This window comes from Ruditapes philippinarum, unplaced genomic scaffold (assembly GCF_026571515.1).
Source record: "Ruditapes philippinarum isolate M1 unplaced genomic scaffold, ASM2657151v2 ctg33_1_1_1_1, whole genome shotgun sequence".
NCBI classification, from domain to species: Eukaryota; Metazoa; Mollusca; class Bivalvia; order Venerida; family Veneridae; genus Ruditapes; species Ruditapes philippinarum.
Genome location: NW_026864681.1, coordinates 319,539 through 345,316, shown reverse-complemented (window position 1 = coordinate 345,316; position 25,778 = coordinate 319,539). Strand labels below are relative to the sequence as shown.

Genomic DNA, 25,778 nt, shown 5'->3' with positions numbered 1-25,778 from the left:
GGCGGATTATATAAGTAAGTCTTTTACGATAAAATGTACCCTAGTATTCTCAGGGATTAAGGGAGACGGGGTTTGATGACTGATGTATGAAAGCAGATTCTAATCACACTGCTATGTAATGGAAACATGAACAGAGACATATATTCAACTAATAATATTTAGTGGGAATTTCTTTGAAGGATGGTGGTAAAAGCGGCCGGATAGCTCATCGGTAGAGCCGCGGTACGGGTATTCCGAGGGTCCCGGGTTCGAGTCCCGGTCAGGGCTGCACATTTTTCTCACCCTGTGACATTTTGGCGCCCAACGGGGGACCGTGACTGATATAGGCTCAGAGTTTAATTTACATTGCTCTGTAACTCTGTGAAATTCGAGGACGAATTTCAATATTTGTGGTGAAGTATGTCACGGTTCAGAACTGTTCACTATTTAGGGGAGAAGATGTGTAAGCGGCCGGATAGCTCAGTCGGTAGAGCCGCGGAACGGTATTCCGAAGGTCCCGGGTTCGAGTCCCGGTCAGGCTGCACATTTTTCTCACCCTGTGACATTTGGCGCCCAACGGGGGACCGTGACTGATATAGCTCAGAGTTTAATTTACATTGCTCTGTAACTCTGTGAAATTCGAGGACGAATTTCAATATAACAGGGGAGTATGTCACGGTTCAGAACTGTTCACTATTTAGGGGAGAAGATGTGTAAGCGGCCGGATAGCTCAGTCGGTAGAGCCGCGGTACGGTATTCCGAGGGTCCCGGGTTCGAGTCCCGGTCAGGCTGCACATTTTTCTCACCCTGTGACATTTTTTTTTTTTTTTTTGGTTTGCGCCAGAAATTGTTGTCTTGTTTATTTATTTATTTATCAAGGCGTATGTTTATGTCCTTACAGGCATAAACAGACCATTCCTGCATTTGAAAAAGGACCATACGACATAATGGAAACACGAACAGAGACATATGTTCAACTAATAATATTATAAGGATATTTCTTTGTAACATTTCTATGGCAACGAAGATCACAAGCCAGGACTTTATTTTTATATAAAGTGGGCCTGGAAAAAAAAACATTTGGCAGTACTCTTTTCTAAAGCCTACAAAATGATAAGGAAAACAATGAAAATACTTTAAGTAGTTCCACTGACGTCCCAAAGCCTAAAACATTTACTTTAGCATTGTACATTAATCAACTGGGGCACTTAAATAGTAAAATATGCAAAAAATAATTAAGAATATACTCAAATTTAATTAAAAACTGATGTTATATGTGATTCTGAGTCTGATTTTAGATAAAAGCGTTGTTTAAAACACTTTTCCTTTTTAGATCAATTTGCACAATAAAAACATTTTACTGATAAAAAAAGCAGTGAAAGAATGATCTTAAAATTTGCACACAAGTTATTGGTATAGACCTACATAAATAATATAAAACCTCACAATCAAATATGACATGTGTATTCAAATACCTCAATAAGAATTTATAGATTCTAGGCTAATAAAACAATAACTGGCCAAATATCCATTCATACAGGAAACTTTAAATACCCTGTCCAAATAATCTACATCTTGTTTATGAGCAACAAGTTTACTTTAATTTCTTAAAGTGCTATCAGAAAACGAGGACTAATGAAATAAAAGCACTATAATCATGGTTCTAACGTTATCAACATTTGTATGCTTTTGTTATAAAACAATTAAAATCAACATATTAAACGCTTTTTTTTAATGTGAACACACTACAAGGATAATGATATAAAATTTATGAAAAAATAAATATTACATTTTTATAGATATGATATACATGTTTATGAATTCATTGTGGAACTCATTGATCCTGCAGTCGACTGTTTCGTTCTTTTAACTTCTTTTTCATTGCAGGGTCATTCAGTACAGCAACGTAAGATGGCGGCTGTTGGCCTGTCACGTGCTTCCTCGTATGGCTGTGCTGATCTTCGTTGCTGCTCTCTGAAAGATGGCGTCCATCGTGCGTTTGTTTAAACGACGATGTTGATTTGTAATTGTTTGCAGTCGGTCCCTCATCCGGCGTTTGAACATTTTCTTCAATATCAAACATTGGCAATGGTTGAAATGTAGAGTTTGGTCGACTAGCGCTACGTTCTTCGCCATTTTGTTTCCGGCTGCGCGTTTGAACTGCGCATGCTTCAAAATCAAATACCCATCCGTGGATACACGACATTAAAGATGCATATATTGAAAGTATCGTACATGAACACAGAAATATTGTAATAAACACTGCCAATGCTCGATGTTCTGTTTTGTTTGCTTTGAAACTACACTTTGAAAACCACATATCTGTGTCACAGGGGCCGACGGCGAATACAACACACACAAACAATCCAAGAATACAACCCAGTAATGAAAGAATAGAGGAAACAGTATTTCCGGTGACCTGTCAACGGAAGAAAATATAATTATAAAGATGACAATAGCTTTTGATTGCATGTGCTGCTGCTTGTAATATGTTGTTTTCATCAGATAATCCATATTGATTTTGAATTTCTGTGAATTGTCGTAAATTCCAAGTCTTGAATAAAACTTTTCTTTCGATCATAGAATCAGTGTCTTTTTATTTCTCATTTAAAGAATTTCTGATGAATTAGGTCACTGATCTAAGTATTCAACGAATTTATTTACTTAAAAAGAAGAGGAGCAAGTGGTTTGAAATAAACGAACCTTACCACTCGGTCATGGGCGCCCCAAAAAAGTTTCTCAACTTACATAAAGTTCTATAAGGAAACTTTTATTTTCTATACTTACAGCTCTCTGTATACGCCTAGCTGCCGTCATTTCTAGGAAATAATAGTCTCTTAGTGGAGCTTTTGTGGCGTAAACATAAAGTGAGCAGATACCTGCACTTACGACCTACAAAATATATTATAATTATATACACCAGTAATCAGTTTATAAGAAACTTTTATGCTATGATCGTGTGATACAATCTGCATTTTTACCTACAATTTCCTTTTATTTAATATTAAACACAAAAGAAATTGTAAAATGCCACATCATGTCTCAATTGTAAAATGCCACATCATGTCTTTTACATTGAAATTTGAACACGTTGACTTGCCATGGTATCGAATTACTTTATTCTCATTTTATACAATGTATCAAATGAATTGATACTAATAATATCATAACAATCCGTAAATTAAACAGTCAATAGAAAAATATCGATTTATGCCAAAAGTCAAATCCCGGCTCATCATTTTCATTATGGAATTCATAATTCAGCCCGTAATGCATTTAAAAAGCATTTCAAATGATTTTTCTGTATTATGAATGATTCTCTAAAGTGAGTTTACCGTATTGTGAATGATTCTTAAAGATTTCTTTTTGTATTATGAATGGTTCTTTCAAATGATTTTATCGTATAATGAATGAATGATTCTTAAAGGATTTTACCGTATTATGAATGATTCCTGAGGATTTTTCCGTATTATGAATGATTCTCTAAAGTGATTTTAGCATATCATGAATGATTCGAAAAGCATTTACCGTATTATGAATGATTCTCACAAGGGATTTGACCATATTATGAATGATTCTTAATGGATTTGACCGTATTATGAATGATTCTTAATGGATTTGACCGTAAAATGAATGATTCTCACAAGGGATTTGACCATATTATGAATGTTTCCGAATAGATTTTACCGTAGTTTTAATGATTCTAAATAAAGATTACCGTATTATAGATGATTCTCAAAAGGGAATTACCATATTATTAATGATTTTCATGAGGGATTTTAACATATTATCTATGGTTCTCACCAGGGATTTTACCTTGTCATGAATGATTCTCAAATACAAAACAGGAAAAAACATACCAAAGCCCCGACAAGGAAAGCACCAATGAAATATGGAGGCGTTGATATGTGGAATTCATCTTCTGTAAACTGCAAGGCTAAAAGCCCAGATACAATGAGCAATATTCCCAAACATATCTGTAACAATGAGACGATACCATACGCCTGTCTTACAAACTTTCTGGACGCTACTGAAAATAGAAATACATGTGTATATTAATGTATACTGCTTTTTTTAATTATGCATTTTTTCTGAAAAGAAAAACAACAACAAACAAAAAACAACAACAACAACAACAACAAAAACAACAACAAAACAAGAGCTATTTCCATTTTTTAATGACACTCATTTTTTTTAACTTGGACCACAATGCTTCAGTCTTAAAACAAATGACAGCTAGCCTCGGTGTTGTCATATTTATATGACGACGGAATCATTTTTTCAAATGGTATATAGAGTTAAAGTGTAAACGTTAAAATGTAAGCACTATATAGGCCGGTGCTAGAGAGGGTATTGTGGATACGTGAGAGTCGAGACTTTTTATTATCTATCATGAACAGGCTCAAAAACAAACTGAGTCTGCAATCTTATCTAAATACTAATACCCTGAAACAATACAATCTGGTTTTTTTGTGTACTTAAATAGTGCTGATGGCTTATATTTTCCCGGCATTAATGTAACTATAGTTTGAAATATAAACACTACAAAGTAAAATTAATTCTGCAATGGACAAGGTGATCTTTTAAATAATGTTTAATTCAACTTGTATAATTATTTGTAAACGCGTCGGCCACCACTGTGCTGTCACTTCCTTCGTTTCTGACCTTTTGAAATGAAGTGGATACATATACAACGTAGTTTTGGAAGGGCCTTGGTGCGGTGTTGCTGTTGTATAAGCTATATTAAGACATAAGAACTAAAATAAGCAAGAATAAACTACAACATGTACATTATTTGTGAAAACAGTTAATTTCCTTTCATGTCTTAATAAGACCTGAGCAATGGAATGCTTATTTAATGTTGCTCCCTGTTTAAAAGGATCACGTCAATACCAAATGGTATTTTTGTAATAAATAAAGAACAAATATACATAAAAAATTCGGAGTCTTGAATGATCTCTTTTCATTACAAGTGTGTCTTGGAAGTATGATTACCGATTTACCATATAGTTTTCGGCCTAAGCCTACTTCAAAGATACCAGTATGTAACTTTGTTAATTCATGAAAATGTTTTTGTAAGGTGGAAATGAAAGGAACAAGATTGCAAAGGGAAAACTCCCCGGGAGAAGTAATTATCTCTTGTCTGTTTTTCATTTAGCCGCTGCAGGGAGTAACTCGTGCTTTTATTGATTGAAGGATCCATGTATAAACGCATTTACGTGTGTTATAAATATGTAATTAAATAAAAACGATTGTAGTTAATGATTTAAGTGAAGCTTCAGACTTACGCGTGAACTTTAACTTTAACTTTATTTTCGGTGTCTGCAAGTATGTACAACATGTGTAAAGTATGCAATAATTATGCCGGTAGATCTTCATTTGGCAACTTCCGTAATATCAATTTCTTTATTTATAAATGATGATTGAAGCACAAGGTGGTAAGAATTTACCTCTTTGAAGTTGAAAGGAAGAATGACTTAACAAGCCGAAAAGTAGGTCACTGTAATGTAGCTCATTGAGAGCAACCGAATGATGGAAGTAGTCATACTTCGATATCCTTGGAGTTTTATATTTACTCTATAATGTATGTGTAATTACGTTAACAACCGAAGAATACCGAAGTATGATGAATCAGAAATTACAAACAGTCACAAAAATACGCTGCTTACTTGTGAAAAGTATAATAATTATACAAGACTTCTTAAAAGTGTAACCAGATTACAATTTTTAAGAAAGCCGGGAGCATTATGCACATACATCTTTTAAGAAAGCGGGTAGCATCATGCGCATTATTTCAATCCTTTCTAGACAAGTTACATGAATATTTGTAAAAACCTTAAACTATGTTTGTAAAATAGCATTAAGATATAACCTGACTGATTGGCTTTTTTACTAACAATCTTAAGCAAATGTTTAAATAGATATACACCAGCCATTATCAGTCATTTGTAAGAAAACTTACATCTCTTGGGAAATCTTTCAGACAAATAATGATCGATCAAACACACTGTTTTACAAAAAACAGTAATTCTTCGACAAACCTCCAAAAGTGTTCTTAATAAATAATCCCAATAGTTGCTTGTTTTTCTTTTATCCAAAGGAAAAGCGACAAAACATTTGATCTTTATTTAAGAGGGATTCGACAATAATCACAATCAACACTAAAGAGAGAAAGCAAGAACATTCATGGATTGCAAGAGCAGTAGGAGAAACACAACATTCTTTATTCTAATAAAAACATGTATCAGTAATCTTGAACATATACAATGTGAATGAGGCAACAATCTTTATCTTCACTGAAGAAACATGTGACGAAAATACTAATAGTTTAATAGTTTGCACAGAGAACATCGCAATAATTTTCAACATAATAAATTTATTAGCGGTAACAATTTTTATCTTATTTTAAGTCACTATGACGATAAGACAAATAACATGTCGATAATTTTCGTAAATTGTCATGAAATTATATTTTTTCAATGAAAGATGTGATATTTAAAAAATATGAAATGCTCGTCATTCAACATCGATATTGAAACCAAAGACCTGTATATTATTTAAAAAAAATACTGATTGCCAGCAAATAGAAAAGTCTGACTAATAATTGAAGAAAAATGTTTTCATTGGACGAGTAAGTTTTACAACGGATGATAGTTCTATTTGAGCCGTGTCATGACAAAACCAACATAATGGCTTTGCACAGATGGATCAGACACTGCCATCGCCGTGATCAGGATCATGTTCGTCCAACTCTATTACAGTAGGAATCTGATAGGAACAGCATGATCCTGATAGACTGCGATGCGAGGCTGTTGATCATGCTGGTGAACCCTTAAGTTGTTTTTCGTGACACGGTCTTTAGTTTACTTATTTGAGAAAGTTCATTTATCATAAAACCACATACAATTGTATTTCTATTTTGTAATTTTGAACATGTCCGCAGCACTGATTGCTTTCCAAACTGACACGGTGAAACCTAAAAGCTGCACTACGTTCGATGAAATGAAGGGGAGCGGTAGCCTAGCGATTAAGGTGTCTGCCTCTCAACCCAGGGATCATTGGTTCGAGCACTAATCGAATCACGACAATGTTTCTTCATATGACAACCGTATTAGTTGGTTCCAGGAAGCGTACCCGAAAGTGATTAATATAAGTTGCAAGAGCTTGTTTCGCAGTCGAGTTTAAATAAATATGTTTTAAATTGTTGATTCGATTCAGAAGATACAGTATAGAAGAAATGTTTTAATGCTGACTTTACGAAATAATTGTACACGGATATAAATATTACTTTGAGATACAAAGAAACCGAATAGATATGATCGTATTGGTATGTGGTCTGATATATATAATAATATTTTATAGAGATAAAAAGCTATAAAAATATCATAGTATAGTAACACTTGTGTTTACCTGTAAATTTTGAACAAAAACAAAATTGCTGAAGATTAAGGTGGGAGAAATAAAGTTTGTAGACAAACTCGACGGGTGGAACGATTATCAGAAGTCTGCTAAGTGTAATGTTGTTTGTTACGCAAGAAAAAATGTACGTTCATATTTATTGCTTGCTTAATTCTACAGACTAACAAAGTTAACGCCTTAAAGTAGGTATAGATAGAAAATGATAAAATGTCGTGGGTGTATAAAAACAGAGAATTATTCTATATATTCGAGATGAATTTTACATTCGTATTTGAATAAGTAAAAAAAATGTAACACTGTATGATTTATTTATATACATGTAAATGGTCGTCTATGCGTTCTACATACGTGTATATCTACATTTCAGTTGTACATAGCAGCATGTCGTTTACTTAATAAAATATAGCTATGTAAGTATGATGGTGTATAATTTGTAATCCTTAAAATATGAAAATTGAAACTTGCTTCACTGACGTACACGATTTTACTATTGTTATTGACAAGTGTGTGACTGAACTATACGGTTTCCCTATTGTTTTAACAAGTAAATGACTGAACTATACGGTTTCCCTATTGTTTTAACAAGTAAATGACTGAACTATACGGTTTTACTATTGTTTATGACAAGCTTGTGACTGAAGTACACGGTTTCACAATTTTTTTATTGAGACTAGCATGAACTCGAAATAAGAATGTTATAAGTGTAGATGGCCCTGGTTAGTAGCCGCACGACTCGGATTGTGTAGATGGGCCTAGTTAGTAGCTGCACGACTCGGATTGTGTAGATGGCCCTAGTTAGTAGCTGCACGACTCGGATTGTGTAGATGGCCCTAGTTAGTAGCTGCACGACTCGGATTGTGTAGATGGCCCTAGTTAGTAGCTGCACGACTCGGCTTGTGTAGATGGCCCTAGTTAGTAGCTGCACGACTCGGATTGTGTAGATGGCCCTAGTTAGTAGCTGCACGACTCGGCTTGTGTAGATGGCCCTCGTTAGCAGCTGCACGACTCGGATTGTGTAGATGGCCCCCGTTAGCAGCTGCACGACTCGGATTGTGTAGATGGCCCTCGTTAGCAGCTGCACGACTCGGCTTGTGTAGATGGCCCTAGTTAGTAGCTGCACGACTGGATTGTGTAGATGGCCCTCGTTAGCAGCTGCACGACTCGGCTTTGTGTAGATGGTCCTAGTTAGTAGCTGCACGACTCGGCTTGTGTAGATGGCCCTCGTTAGCAGCTGCACGACTCGGATTGTGTAGATGGCCCCCGTTAGCAGCTGCACGACTCGGATTATGCCAAAGAGTGTTAGAAGACACATACTAAAAAATATGATGAACGGAAACGAATGATCATGTTGGAATCCTAAATTCAACAGAACAGTGTTAAATTGAATCACTGTTTCGTGATATATCAAAGAGGAAAAATCGTAAATTTAAAATGACATTGTAGGCAGCAAATATTAAACAGGAACATAATTGCTGAAGATTGAGGTGTGATAAATAAAGGTTGTAGACTAACTCGACAGGAGGGACGATTATCAGAACTTTGCTTAGTGTAATATTGTTACAAGATGAAACACCCGGTCATATTGATATCTTTATTAAAAGAATATCATGTAATAAAAATAATGCTGTTGTTGAAAATTTAGATCATGTTCTACTGCTCTTATATTTGCAATTCTTTATACAACATAAGATTTTTTTTATACTGGAAAGCTGAGTGGTGTTACGTTACTGTTATTTGTCATAAGAAATAGGTACTATAAGTTTGTTATTGGGGTTGTTTCTATGCCATATTTTTCATATTGTTATACTTGTAATAATTTAATTTTACATGTTTTTTTTGTTATAAAGGCCTAATATAACTACATCAGATCAAATTGATGTCTATAGAAAGTTGGAAACGCACAATTTTGGCAGAAATATGCGTTTAAAAGCACAGTAATAAGCTACTGAAAGCTTTATTTGTGTAACGCGTGGTGTGATGTCTGGAAATTAGCATTTTATTATTGTATTGTCTTCTTAATCATTCTTATTCATGAGTCCCCTCAAGTCCTTCCCTCTTAGTGGCCAGGTATTGTTAGCTGTATTCGTTTTCATACTTCAAAAGTAGTTAACGACAGTAGTTTACGATAATAGTACAAGAAAATAACTGAAGATAACTAAAAATAATGAAGGGGAGCGGTGGCCTAGTGGTTAAGGTGTCTGCCTCTCAACCCAAAGATCATGGGTTCGAGCCTTACGCGGGTCACGACCGTGTTTCTTCATATGACACCAGTACTGGTTGGTTCCAGGAAGCGGACTCGAAAGTGATTAATATAAGTTGCAAGAACTTGTTTCGCAATCGAGCTTAAATAAATATGTTGAAACCAAGAAAATAACTAATAATACTTCACAACAAACTAACTTATGTCTGTCAATTTTCAGATATCACACCATGCGTTACATAAATCAAGCTTTCAGTAGCTCATTACTGATCTTATAAACGGCTATTTCTGCCAAAATTGTGCGTTTCCAACTTTTTATAGTCATCAATTTTCCATTTAATTCACGGTGAATTTTATGAGAATATAAACACATTTTTGCTGTCTTTGTGAATTCTAGCAGTTGCTTGTCACAGTAAGCTGGATAATTGTCAGTGATTAGTATTTGACAGGTAATGCACGCGATTGTTGCAGATAAATGTCAGCATGCTAAAACAACATTGGGGGGGGATGCACATTCGATATACAGATATATGAATAATAACATCATTACCTAGACTTTTTGTACAAGTTACTAATGTTGATGTTTATCATAAAACATCATAGTATCATAGTCTCGAAATTAAATTGAACATGACTTTTATATCTTAAATATCTTTACAAACCTTATTTTCATATCCAAGTGAAACGTCAAAACATATAATTTAAAACCAATGTCAGTTAAAAAACCCAAATAATTCAGACAGTTTTAAAGCTGCATGCCTCCAGATAAGACAAACTATTTCAAGAAAATCAAACTTGATAAAAATGTACTAAGATTTTAAGAAAAGTATAACGATTCAAGATTCAAGTAATAATGTAAATATTATGTGCGATTATTGACTTATTTTGCAATACACGTATTTATCAAATTATCATCATATTTCTACTGCGTGACTAACGCGATAGGGCTTATTTTGCATAGTTTTACCTGTTTTAAATATAATACGTGGACCGACCGTTAGTGCCGTTTTGAAATGTGTAAATTACTTTCTTTGTTCACTTCACAATATTTTACTTTTGAATACTTTTTCAAATTTTCATAAAAATAAGTATGAATCTGGACGCATGCCTCTTTAACGGAAGCTTTAGATTGCTTCATATATTTGGCTTTATTGTCGTAGACTTCATTATGATAGAAGAAAACTGATTCTTCAGAATTGACAATAAGGCAATATTAGGTTTAATATATTTTCCAAACAAGGTATAAAAATCTGTTAAAGTGTGTAATAGAATAAATATAATACAGTTGTCCGGTCAAGAGACGTGTTTATCTAAACAAACAGATATAAAATCAATATCTAACATTCTCAGACATTCAATGACATTTCGAGAGACTGCCCATTATCTCGAAATAGAGAGTGTCCGAATGTTTGCCCAAAGGTAGTTAATAGTTGCCAGAATAATTCTCACATTTCCACACAATTTCCTGACCAAATATAACGTTTCGTCACAAATGATTTATAAAATGTTATATAAAAGAAGTGTGCCAAGGTATTACCGGATAATCGGTTTGCCGGTATGGGGTTATAACATATAAAATATCTAACACAATAAAAACGTTTTATCATTACATACTCCGATTTTTTCCAGAATAATTATTCCATTTGTGAAATATCACCAAACGATTTTCACCCTTATCGGACTGAGAATAGAAAAAATACGATTTTCAATGTATCTTTGAATATATTTCTTAAATATCTTTTGCTTGAGCTTTTTGGCTTTCGAACCTCAGTGGAGTTCCTCAAAGATATTTAGCGTGTTAAAGATTAAGAATAAGAAATGTGTCCGGAAAATAATCCTGTGACATTTCTAATGAAAACTTCAGACAGACGTTGATCGATCTGACACAATCTCTAACAAACAGAAGAAATTCTCCAAATGTGCAACGTGCTATTTTACAGAGATAGTCGTAGTAACAACTCGAATAGCTCTCTCAAGCATTATTAAATATTCATCATTTGTTTCGTAAAAATGTTTGTCCATGCGGTATTTGTGTAGTTATTTTGTAGAAATATGAATTTTGCATTAGACACTCCTTAACCTTTAGTTTTATAAATTACTATTATTATTCATCTAAATACATGTACTATTTACGGTCTCTGATTATCTAATTAAATTTAGTTAATATCAAACATAGTTTTTGTATTAATCTTTTGTTGTATTTAGAAACACAATGTGTTCTTACGTCCACTCTGCGCGCGATTGTCCCTACATTCGTTTGTTATCAAATTTAAGCACTTCTTTGAATAAGGGGCCTTTGAGTAAGTGTTTCGTAAGTATCATCGTAACGTCACGCTTACGTTAAAACTGACGCAAATCTTAAGCGTAATTACGTCAGTCAAACAGTTCACAAGTCTTTAAACAAGTTTTATTTGAAAGACCTGTTTGAATGTATGACACTAGTGGAGCAATACGGGGTTAATATAACCGCGTTAAACAATGTTATGTTCAACATTTATTTTGAATAAAGCTGCACAGTACTAATTAAATTCCATCAATTGCCACTTCTGGCGTTAGCAAGATTAATGGAAATAAACAATTGACATTTGTTTTTGATTGATTCATTTCGTTACGCATTAAGTGAGAGAATTCAGATAATCAATCATCGATTGCAGTAAATCTGGGATAAATTGTTTTGCTCGCACCTACTGAAAAGTACGTTTCATTCGAAATAGCACGTCAGGGATTTCAATATCACAATTCAAACATTGGAACAGCTTGTTCAGTCTGTATGGACATGCCTGCTGACCTGGCTATATACTGGAAGCAAAGGCTTATCACATTTAGTTGCGGCAGGATTTGTGTTTAGGACGTTCAGGAATAACTTCTTATAATATCCAAGAACCAAATTAAGCATATAAAACAAACGTAGGCTGAAAACTTGCCAAATCAATTTCCTCTCTCAATATTTGTCTGAGTGTATATGTTCAATACCAATTTAATAAATGGTAAAAGTCGGCTGCAAATACGTGTCTGGATATGTGTCGTTCTGCATTCATTTGTAAACTGATTTCATTTACAACAAGTCCATGTTGTAATTAGCTTTAAAGTAAAAAATGGCGGCGTGACCGAGTGGTTAACACGTCGGACAAATAATCTGTGGGTTGCTGGGCGCGTGGGTCCAAACCTCATCAGGGGCAAGCCGTTGTTTTCTTGAGCTAGAAATTTCACACTCATTGCTTAGTATTGGTTGATAATAGGAACTGATTGAGAATATTTCAGTAAGCTTATAGCTTCCAACACAATTAATATAACTTATGTATAAACTAAAAAGCTATTTTCTTTCTTTTGCTGACTTTTTAAAATAAAATATTACAATTTTTCTGTCTTAAGTTGATAGTGTAAATACGAAGGACAGATTTCATCAATGCCACTGCAATTTTTGACGACGTAAATGACTCTGATCGTAAAAGTCACAATAATTCTCTAGAAATAAGCAGTAATTGCATTTTGATAGATATTTCTTGGTAGGAGAATTAATGATAAGGGACAGTTTATCACGCAATCGCAATGTTATACTTTAAAATCATATAGGAGGATTTCGTTTACAGAATGTTTAAGACATTAGCTAAAAATGGTACTTTATGCTATTTTTGTGGCACAGACAACCAAGGTGGGCACCGACCTCCTAGGAAGTCTCTCTCTCTCGTCTCTCTTCTCCATTTATGTTATATTGCTTTTCTATTCGACAATGTATAAATAGTATAAATAAATATTGTTAAATTGTACTTATATAATTACGTATATATAATATTTACGCATATATGTATGATTCTGGTGCGTTTTGTGCTCTTCTTAAACGATATCTATATTTATATATGCTTAAATGTTGCTTTTCTTTTTCTTTACCATTTTGCTGAAGCTCGATTTAAATTTTGATATAAGTTTGTTTTTATCTTTGTATGTCGATAGTTTAGTTTCATACAATATAATTGAGCCGTGTCATGACAAAACCAACATAGTGCGTTTGCGCTCAGCATGGATCCAGACCAGCCTGCGCATCCGCGCAGTCTGATCAGGATCCATGCTGTTCGCTTACAAACTGTATAACAAGTAGAGAGACTGATAGCGAACATGACACGGCTCAAATTTAAGTTATTTTCACAAATTTCATATTTCATATAATGACCTTAGTGTAATGTATAATTCAATCTAGCATAATGAGTAAAGGATGTATTACAAATAAATAAATACACTGTATATATATATTTGAGAAATAGGAAACATCTTTAAAAACAATACATGCACCAAACATGACAATGTTATATCTGGTCGGAGAGGAACTGTGTTATGTTTAGGTCAAAGATAAGACTCCAAACTGAATCGTTTATCAACACTTTCATGAATGAATGACGTCATAGTACTAGAATGTAAATGTTTAACTTGATCTATGTCTCTTGCAAATATTTTTCTCACAGTCAAGGTTATATAATTATAACAGTGACAATCGTTTGCCTGTCAGTAAATTTTACCGCAAGGAATAGATTAACAGCTTATTGACTATATATCCTCAAGCCAGACTGAATGTAATATGTAATGAATCACAAAGCGTTTTGGACAAAGTGCATACACAAATGGATAGCTGTATATATTAAATACAGTTTTGATTGATAAATATACACTAAAATGGACTAGAGATAATGTTTCCCGTTTTATATATTTTTTTAACCCTGCATCTAAAGTCGTTGTCGAATTCCGCTTTGCGCTGTCGAAAGTCCTTGTCGAATATCCCTTTGCGCTGTCGAAAGTCCTTGTCGAACACCGCTTTGCGCTGTCGAAAGTCTTTGTCGAATACCCCTTTGTGCTGTCGAAAGTCTTTGTCGAATGCCCCTTTGCGCTGTCGAAAGTCTGTGTCGAATGCCCCTTTGCGCTGTCGAAAGTCTGTGTCGAATACCCCTTTGCGCTGTCGAAAGTCATTGTCGAATACCCCTTTGCACTGTCAAAAGTCTTTGTCGAATGCCCCTTTGCGCTGTCGAAAGACCTTGTCGAATGCCCCTTTGCGCTGTCGAAAGTCTTTGTCAAATACCCATGTGCGCTGTCGAAAGTCTTTGTCGAATGCCCCTTTGCGCTGTCGAAAGTCCTTGTCGAATGCCCCTTTGCGCTGTCGAAAGTCTTTGTCAAATACCCCTGTGCGCTGTCGAAAGTCTTTGTCGAATACCCCTTTGCGCTGTCGAAAGACCTTGTCCGATACCGGTTTGCGCTGTCGAAAGTCTTTGTCGAATACCCATGTGCGCTGTCGAAAGTCTTTGTCTAATACCCCTGTGCGCTGTCGAAAGTCTTTGTCGAATACCCCTTTGCGCTGTCGAAACTCTTTTTCGAATACCCCTTTAAGCTGTCGAAAGTCTTTGTCGAATACCCCTGTGCTCTGTCGAAAGTCTTCGTCGAATAACCCTGTGCGCTGTCGAAAGTCTTCTTTGAACACCCCTGTGCGCTGTCGAAAGACTTCGTCGAATACCCCTGTGCGTTGTCGAAAGTCTTGACCTGTTACATATATTTATGTTTAATCTGTTATGAAATTGCGACATCTATTCCGCTGCGCTTTGACATAATTATGTCGACATTAAATTGACACGATAAGAACATCGCACTTATCAAATGATCAAGTACGGATAAAGTCAAATGAATGTATTGAGAGGCCTTTAACTGAATAATGACTTTTGATTACATTTAATTCCCAAATATTGTATTCCGTTCTTGATAAATATAAACGACAACATTCCATACTGAGGAAAATACGACTTCCTGATGCAAATTTCTATACCCTAGTGACTTTACATTCATTATAATGATTTGTTTGATCTATACATCTACAGGTACAATGGGAAATAATGTACCACACATGTAAAACCTCTACTTCCTTTTCCTTGAAATCATTGCAATAACATACTATGCTATCACCATTACTCGTAAAAACATGATCACTCGAGAAATATTGTTATAACATCTGCATTATGCAATGTTGCTTCGAGGTAGAAAACTCGTGTTTTTATTGATTTTAAGTATTATATAATCCAGGAACGAGTGCGCATCAAATTTATAATTAATGAAATCTTTATAAGAGAGATTGTATGTAATCGGAGAGATATTGTTTATACTTTTCTTTGCTCAAGGATAAACATTGACTATGTACAGCGATTCGCTTTTCACTATACATGTTGTTTCAATTGCAAGTTTCTGAATTGCAAGTTTCTTAAGATGAAATAACAATATCACGTGTCCTTGATTAATCAAATAGAGGATATAATTTTGTAACAGGAAAATAGATGTGAATGTATCAATCATTAGATATAGAATATCATGATTGATTATTCCTATGTACTATTAATATTTAACATTTTGTTAAAATTGACGATAAATTGTCGTACTGTTACCATGTTCGTAACCTGAATTATAAAGAGTATTGTTGTTGTTGTTGTTGTTGTTGTTGTTGTAGTAGTAGTAGTAATAAAACAATAAAAATAGTCATTTTATCTGATTAAGATTTATCGTAAGCAAAAGTATTCAACTCAAGAAATGATATGATTTAAAAAAGTTAATTCTACAAAACTTTTACAGTAAAGCGCATCAGGTTGGCTTATCTATTGTGACGGGCAGTTCGTATAACGGTAAAGGTTTGTTTGTACCCCACATTTGTCAAGTTGCGGGTAACATATATTGTATCAAATTTGATATACTAGTACATGTATTCTTACAATGGTTGATTACAGTGTATTTCATTTAATCTTAACAGCAGTTGAAATTTATAATGACATAAAGAACTGCTGAAATGCCGTACATACACTAGTATCAGTTGTTACATGTATCCTTAGACAACATTAATCTTAGACAACATTTATCTTAGACTTCACAGAATCTTGACAAATATCTGTCCCAAACGTCAATTAAGTTATGCTCGGAAAAAAACTATGGAAAAACTAAAAGCCACTGGCAGCCCTGTAAATCTCAAGATCTGATTGTCATTAAGTCATCAGGAAACACGAAATATCTGAGAATTATAATGATAAAATGACATGTCGTCGGCTTAGAAAATGGTTTATTTTCTGCAATTTCTTTACAGTTATTTTGATGACATTTCGAAGAAGAAATACAATTGTTTTACGGAACTAGGAAGTTAGCACGAGACAAATAAGAGTGGGTATCTCATGAATGTCCAGGAAAACTGAATTCAATGTATATTTATGACATGGGACAATTCAAGCAATAAAAGTAGTATGCAAACGTTTACTTTAGGCAGAGTGCTAACGAATGTACCTACATATGAGCTGCCTATGAGCGGGTTCTCGTTGTTGTGGAGGTAAAAGTTGTGTCAGTGAACTGTCGTCATAAAGTGGAGTGATATTTTGAAATTATTGATTGCTATGTTTATGTCGTACAATTTGCATGGTCTTCTTTTTAATTTAGTGATGCTTGTACATTTAATTTAGGCAATGTGCTAACAAAATGAAAATTTAGATAAGTATATATCAATGTAGATATTTATATTTCTGTTCAAGAAGACAGTCAGCATGTACCCTTACACTTTAATATCAATACAATTGCGTGGATGCAGTTTGGTACCATTATGATGCATGATTGCTTTACGAACATACATCATGATAGTTAAATAATCTGAAACGTTTTATTACTTTATCTTAAACCATTTCAATTATTTAACAGATAATTGTCATAGTAAGAAACAGACAGATGCACGTCAGTACACCTATTGTCAAGACACTGTTTTCCTATAGAAAGGAAAACCAATTAATTCCAGTTGTTCGTTACATCATGCACATTGACACAGGAAATCTACAGGGACTTTTGCAGATGGCATATTTTCTGAGAATAATGTTTTTTTCGTTCCCCTGACATCCGTTATATAAAACAGTATTATCAATTTCAGTAGTAATTACCAAATTTCAGTAGCAATTACCAAATTTCAGTAGCAACAGTCAAAAGTTTAAGCCAACTCATTACCAAAATCAATCAATCAATCAATCAATCAATCAATCAATCAATCCCAATAACAAAAATAATAGCCAATTTTAATATCAATTATCAAATTTAATTACAAATTACTATACCAATTAAAAAATTTCTGTTCCGTTACCATTTCAATACAAGTAACAAAATATCATTATAAAGTTTTAATTCTATAACCATTGAACGTAACGTATGTTTAAAACTGTTCAACACACAACAGAGTCAGTGCATTAAATACAAAATGAAAAGAGAATTTATAATATGTATAAGCAATATGCATCATACATTTTGACAAAAAGCTTGAAATGCCAAACGCTATTTTTATAAGTCTCCATAGTTTATTTTATGAATTATAGTAAAAAAGATATTTTAAAGTATCCAATTCAAGATTTCCACTTGTTATGTCTATTTATGTACGCCAGATATGTGTGTAGCCAAAACAACTTCATACATTGTACATGTATATTATATATAGTAGGCGCTTAATGGAAAATGGATATGTATGTATGTTTGGGTATCACGTTAAATTATAACACACTGATAGTTAAGATAAATGTATTACTAGTAAAAATATTGGCCAGCACTCACAAAATGAATCAAATTCCAACGAAACAAATTTATTAACCGGGGAGATACGATGGGTATCATAAACGCATCTTGATTTGGATCTTGCCTTTGACTCGATGAACTTTGATCAAACTCCGTGGTAACCCAATACAAGCGCTAAATCTTTTTTTTTATTTTTGTTAGGTTGTTCGTAGCACCAACACTGTATTATGTCATAATTTTATGTCGACTTTTCAGCTTTACTGGTGGAGGTGCACCTCAGGTGTTTATTATCAGACACGAGAGTCCATCTGAGTAGAACCACCGTTGTTTCGTAAAATTGCTGGATATCTTCCTCACATGAAAGAAACTTAAATCCTGGTCCAGATTCGAACTCACAGTGGTTGGGACAATTAGTTTGAAGTCACCGACCTTAACCACTCGGCCACTAAAGTGCTAGATCAAGTGCAAAAAGGCATTGCTGACCATACTCGTATAGTTTCTGTCAGATCGTATTTATGAATGTCATACATGCACACAGGAAGTATAGAAACTATGTACAGGTATATGATATATCTATATTTATCATGACAACTTCTCATGTAATAGTTTCAGAAAAATCATCGATCGGTGCAAGAGAGAGAGGAAGAGAGAGAGAGAGAGAGAGAGGAATTAAGACTCAATTTAATGGCATCTCATTTAAGTCTTACAAGTGTGAAGTAACGTAGAGCTTCTTGAATTATACTTTGAATTAAATTATTGAGTTGCAAAATACAGAAAAATGATCGAATTTTGTTCTCATTGAAAGAAATAAAGAGTATTATTCTTCACAAACGTATATATATAATATGAATCAATGCTACATTGTTTTAGACTGATTACGTTTTACTTTATATATACTATATTCGCGGTGGTTTGATATCATATAAATACATAATCAATGAGTAACTTAAACTAGAATCAATAATTTACAAGAGGACTGTCAGATCAATCATTATATCCACCATGGCTATTTTGATGAACCATAAAATGTTTTTCAGATCTCGAATTGAAACAGCTTGTTCTAATACGTTTGTCAATTGTATTTCATATGTATTATATATCACCAATTTTAAGAATTACGTATTTCAAGTCAAACAAAATTAATCAACAGAAGAACACAGAATGCCTGGATGTTATTTGTAATTTCTGTGCGTGATTACCACCATAGTTGTCAATCTTAATATGTGAAACAATATGTGTTATCCGGAACTCGGTAATTTAGGTTTTTCCAAGAAAACGCACTTTTACCATTATATTTTCACTGTCACATTTAACTTGTAAGGCTGTTGCCCTTATTTTCGTAGTTTTAAAACTGTTAAACTTTGTAACTAAACCCTGAATTCGTCGGGAAAACAAAAAAAAATCTTAATTTCATGTGTATAGTTATTTAGTTACATACATGTATATTTACACAAAATTATGTTATTATTTTAACAAAAATTGTCAAAAGCTGCTCAATTTGATTTCAAGTGTCAATATATAAATACAATTAATTTTATATACAAAGCGTTTGAGAAAATATGCTTTGATAATTTACAAAGTATCTTACATATAGTAACGATATGCTAAACTATTATGCTCAACATCTTTGTTTGGACTGTTATATTTTTTCCGTGAAGGTCGGATGAACAAAAATTTAGCACTATCAAGGAGAAGCACCTGCATCCCGCTATTCCACAACAATTTAATACATAGTATACATGCTAAAATAACTACTAATTGCATCTTTTAAAATTGCAGAGTTTATCAATAGTATATCACTTGCAACACGACACTTTAAGTCTGGCGTTACTGTAAACTATTCTGAGTGTATTGATTATAAAGAGAAATTAAAATCTTCTGATAACGGAAGTGTCTGTTAGAGTGACACAGAGATAACACAAAACATTGGCATTTATTTGTGAGAGCTTAATTTCATTAGACGACAGTGCCTTCACCGAGACTTTCCGTTGTTATAAATCAAATGAGCCGCGTCATGACAAAACCAACGTAATGCGTTTGCGACCAGCATGGATCCAGACCAGCCTGCGCATCCGCGCAGTCTGATCAGGATCCATGCTGTTCGCTTACCAACTCTATTACAAGTAGAGAAACTGATAGCGAACAGCATGGATCCTGATCAGACTGCGCGGATGCGCAGGCTGGTCTGGATCCATGCTGGTCGCAAACGCACTATGTTGGTTTTGTAATGACGCGGCTCAAATGTTTTTTGAAAGCCTTCAAGGCGGAAAATTAACTCGTAAAATCAAACTTTCGTACTCCCTACACTGCAAACAGACCTATACACTGCTTCTTTCAATAAAATACTCTTTTGTATATGGTCCTGATAAAGGCATGTGGGATGTTTTTGTCGACAACTTCTCAAACCGCCATGTTTGTACATGTATGTAATTACTGTATTTCAGAACATCTAATTGTGTATTGTAAAGTAAAAATAATACCAGTGAAAACTTATTTACAACTGTACTTTAAAGCAGGATGAATCATGAATCATGCTGAATTTCATGAAATTTACAAGTAAAATACTGCGAATTGACCAAAGAAAGTAATTTACATATAGCAAACGGCACTTTTAATCCGCGTAAATTAGAAAACAGAGGTCAAAATATGCAAAAAGCCCTTACAGCGTCAGTCACGCAGTAGAAATAAGGTAATAAATACTGCAAAATCGGTAATCAATCGCACATAGCATGTACATTGAATCTTTTTACTTTTCTTAAAATCTTAGTACATTTTTTTCCAGTTTGATTTGCTTGAAATATTTTGGCTCATCTGGAGACATACAGCTTTAAAGAGATCATTACAGCAATTTATAACAGATGTGCTGGGTAAATGAAGGAGACTTAATAATAATACTTCATTTTGTGAGTAGAATGTGAAGAGTCTTAATGTTGAGAATTACTAAAATCATGACAGTATGGGAATGCAAAGGATTACCATAGCACGCACGTTTATATGAAGAGTTGGAAATGTATCAAATTATATCAATCTCCCTGGAAATTAGCAAACAATAACTAAAACAAAAGAAAAAGAAAAGAAAAAAGTAAAAATGTTGGCCGATGTCAAAACGATTATATGATTTTATTATTTTATTGTGTGATTATGGTTTTCTGTTACAGTTATCAGTTGACTCCTAGTATATAGCTGTTTTGGCTTCTTTTGCGTTCTGGAAATTAGTATTGTGATAGTGATTTAGTATTTTGTATTGAAGGCAAAAGACCACTTTGTTTACTTTTTATAACCTTAATGATAAAATATTCCACATTCTGCGCTATTTTCTTCAGATGATTTGCATTTCACATGTTACAATATTATAAAACACATGTTTGCTCATACAACAGGCTGAACAATTGATACGTTTCTAGGGCTTAATGTGCCTCACATCATACATTTCTAAATGGTAAACTTCACCCCCAGTCTGATTAATTTGAAACATCAAGAATTACTAAATGCGTTGAACTTAAAGAAAGGTATTATATTAGTGTGTGATATGTATAGCATTTTAATACTAAAGGCTTTTTTTGCGTAATAGCATTTTAACACTAAATGGTTTTTGCGTAATAGCATTTAAACACTAAATGCTTTTTGCGTAATAGCATTTTAACACTAAATGCTTATTTTGCGTAATAGCATTTAACATAAAACGGTTTTTGCGTAACTGTTTACTGTATATTCTGTATGATCATCTCGTGGTTTTCGTTATAACTAAAAATATATAAAAATTGATATAAAGTGAAGATGTTAATGTAATTAAGTTTTTTTTATATTAAACAACACGAGGTAAGTATGCACACTATCTATAGTTTAGATAAGTAATAAGCGTGACATGTACATTGTCTATTATGTACATTGCCTATTTACATTCATATACTAATATGCAAGTTTGCTGTTATGCATATTACATAATTATTCCTTGGTTTATGCGGAATTTATTATAATTTGACTGTGTAGGAAGCTTAAAGCTTATGGACACACTCGCAAACCAACCAGTACAGAGGAATAAATGTTATGTTTCTTGCTCAAGGAAACGACGACTTGCCCCCAATGGGACTTGAACCTACGCGGATAGCGATCCTAAGATTTACGCGTTTACCAACCAGCCATCTCGCAACTTATAGTACAATATCACAATAATTATTCTTTAAGAATAGCATTCTGTTGATTAAGATTTTATACTTAATTTGCTTTTTACAGTTGAAAATGAGAATAGCTCTATTTATTTCATAATGCTAAATAGATAATATACATGTACAATTAAATGTCGCTTTAGAAATTAAAGTGCATTAAATTTAGCCATTGAATATAAAATGTGAAAATGTAGAAATTCAACAATCATATTCACCTTAATGAAATAAATGTAACACCTTTAAGTTTATTTTCTCAATTGTTTGATACTATTATAAACCATATTAATGTTTGCACTTCCATTTAAAAACAAGGAAGAAGCCATTTTTTGCCAAAAATGATCAATATTGTGCAATCATGGCGATTCGAGGATTTGTCTTTGGTACAGAGTATAGGTCATATGGCGACGTTTCAGCTTTACTGGTGCAGGAAGACATAAGGTGCCCTTCTGTGCATAAATAAAGGACTATGTAGCTTTATACCATACGCTTATCTAGACACCGAACAACACTTCATTTACTTTTACAATTTCAAATTTCTTAAAAAAACAACATATTTTGGCGGAAGTCAATGACGCATTTTTGGCGGGAAATCTAGACTTCCGGTCTAGTGTTAGCAGAATAAAATTGAACTGTCTGCGGCGTTCTATTCACCTTGTCGATTCTTATTGATATTTCCCTGCATCTGTAGTGAAGCATCCACAGGAATGAATATATAAATGTATATAAATGAATACCTAGCATTGATTTTCTCGTTTCATACTGCTCATGGCACATTAACTCGGTACACAGCTGTTTTACTAATCCACAGGCAGCTTGTGCAATATGTATCTAAAACGTATACATGTATAGCAGCTATGACGTATTGAAATAAACATATGTTGTTTGCGACTAATGTTGTTCACTTTCCTATTTCTGTTGTTTACTTTACCTTTCTTGCATAATTTGAATCTAATCAAATAACGGAGGTAAAGGTCAACACTTGTTTATGTCTGTAACAACTTCTCAACATGAACCGCTTGTGGCAGTGGTGGGGAATGTATGATCACCTTAAAATATATGATTTTCATCTAAATATACTCATGCGCGGGGTCTACATTATGCGAAAGACACAGTATCGTTTAATACATGTATTATAATAAAATATGATGTAGTTGCAAAGTTATGATGCTTATATTTGGGCCAGACCTTAAAATCGATTAGTCTATAATTGGCACATTTTCCATAAGTATGTAAAATGTTGATAAAAGCATTAGGATACTCTCGTGAAATAAATCTGCAAAACAAAATTTTGATATATAGTTCTAAAGTGATTTAGTATGAACATATATATGATGAATATTGATATTTGGTTCTAGAACACTTCATATTTTCTACTCTATATTGATATGTGATATCGGATAATATACATGTATCTAACAACTACTTATAATTATTTCGTGGTTTGTTTTCACGTATGTTACTAAATACTATCAACATAATTATTACTTGTTTTACAGACCATCCATTAAAGACCATCCACAACTTTACAGCCACAAACAAATATAATTATTAAAATCAAAACCCCTGTGCATACTCATACATAATAAAATGTAGATTGATTCCGAAGAAAATTTCTTCGGTATATTGTATTTCAACTCAAGTAAGTGCAAATATGTATTAAATCAACAACATATTGAATATACATAGTTTCTTTTTAATGAATTATATTTTCAACCAGCTATGATCTTATGTTCATTAGGAACATATAATTAAGACTGAAAGCAGAGTATAGATGTTGTTGTTTTGTGTACGTGTATTGGAAAATGCAAAATATCATATAAATATATCAGCTGTTTTCTCAGGTGACTAACACGAACGGAATGTTTATTAAGTATTTTCTTTTCCTCAGGTATACAACAGTAATTATGATTTTAAGATAATTAAGATGATATGTATATCAACGATCTATGCTGGTAAAGATCGAAATTGTAATATCTTAGGGTACTAAGTGCACGTGCTTGCTCGGGTTTCACGTGATTTGATACTTTAATGAGGTAATACCATCTATTCGTAAATCGTGTATCTTCGTAATATTTCGTATGTAATATCTTATCAAGAAACAGATTTTTGATGTTCCAGTTTATATTATATAAACGTCCTTCATGAATCACGGTAAATGACGAAACCTGCCGAATATTCACGAAACAATGATGGATGCTATCTTTAAAGTTTTTTTTAGTTAATGTTATTACATACAATATATAGATGATGTATGATTTTATGTTACACCCATCTATACAAACATTGAGCGGATTTTATCGCTTTATACAATTATCAAACTTAAGTTAAAATCACAGCAATGTGTATTTAAAAGACAAAGAATTACTTTAATGTTATGTAGAGTGTTTAATACGCGTTTCACATTTTATCCCTATTTCTCAATAAATGAAAATAAATAGAAAAATCTTGAAATTCAGCCGGAGAAGTAACATCCGTATAAATTTGCACTTGTCATATGATAAAATTTACTTTGAATTGCATCCTAACTCAGTGATCACTCGAGCTTTCTTTTCTTTCAAATATACAAGCATGCACCTTACGTAAAAATTGCAATTGATTACCATTCTTAACAACAGTAGATTAATCATAAAGAAATCAAGAAAGATTTCCGTGATACAACACTGAATCTATCTTAACTAGTTGGAAAATAAAAATTGCCAAATTACCAGCTAAAATCATCTGTAATCAGTGCTAATATTAGCATTGTCTTTCTTTCTGAGATAAAATTAATGAGACAAACACTGGCAGGAAGACAATTACTAGCTAGTTCACTGATTTACCATCTCTTATATCAGAGGAAAAATACGTTAACTTCAGAAATACCGACACATCGGGTGGGTGAGAATCCTTTCTCGGGAACGACAGACATTGATTTTCCACTGGAATCTTCTGAGAAAAACTCAGCGTTGCGTCTGATAATTAACGTCTAGTCTGAAAAGCATGTACGAAAGAATAAAGAACTATAATATTACAATTTCATTACCTTCTCGTGTATCCATTTTATACATCTATGAAAATCCAATAGAAATAACACATTTGATATATCACACTTAAGTAACCATATTTAATTCTTGTATCATTGTTGTTCGGAAAGTGTAACCGGTGTCACAGTGAAGATTGCACAACATGCATTTCCGTTACATTTTCTTCAGGTACACCACAATGGATCTCGTTGCCATAGCAACCAAAATACGGAATGCCGCATAACGTTGAAAACTTATATTTTGCGCAATTATTATCTTGAAACATTATAAAGTATGTGTTTCCACTTACGCACGTACAATATTATGAATTGATCTTACGGTTGTAACCGCTAGCAAGCAGATATCGACTTCCAGAGACGCTGAGCTGTCAGCGGGAAAAAGTCTCTGCTTTCTTTTAAATTATGCAAATAAGTTTCCAAAAATAAACTGAAGAACTGTTAGTAA

The 25,778-nt window shown here is 33.5% G+C and overlaps 1 protein-coding gene across 1 annotated transcript; it reads right to left on the bottom strand.

The window, feature by feature from the left end:
• Positions 1-1,025: 1,025 nt before the first annotated feature.
• LOC132726469 (uncharacterized) lies at positions 1,026-25,778 on the bottom strand. Its single transcript, XM_060711785.1, has 4 exons — positions 25,334-25,778; positions 3,840-4,009; positions 2,767-2,871; positions 1,026-2,398 (listed from the first exon to the last, which is right to left on the bottom strand). Exons 1-4 carry the CDS (start codon positions 25,356-25,358, stop codon positions 1,814-1,816), a joined length of 885 nt encoding a protein of 294 aa, XP_060567768.1. The 5' UTR covers positions 25,359-25,778; the 3' UTR covers positions 1,026-1,813.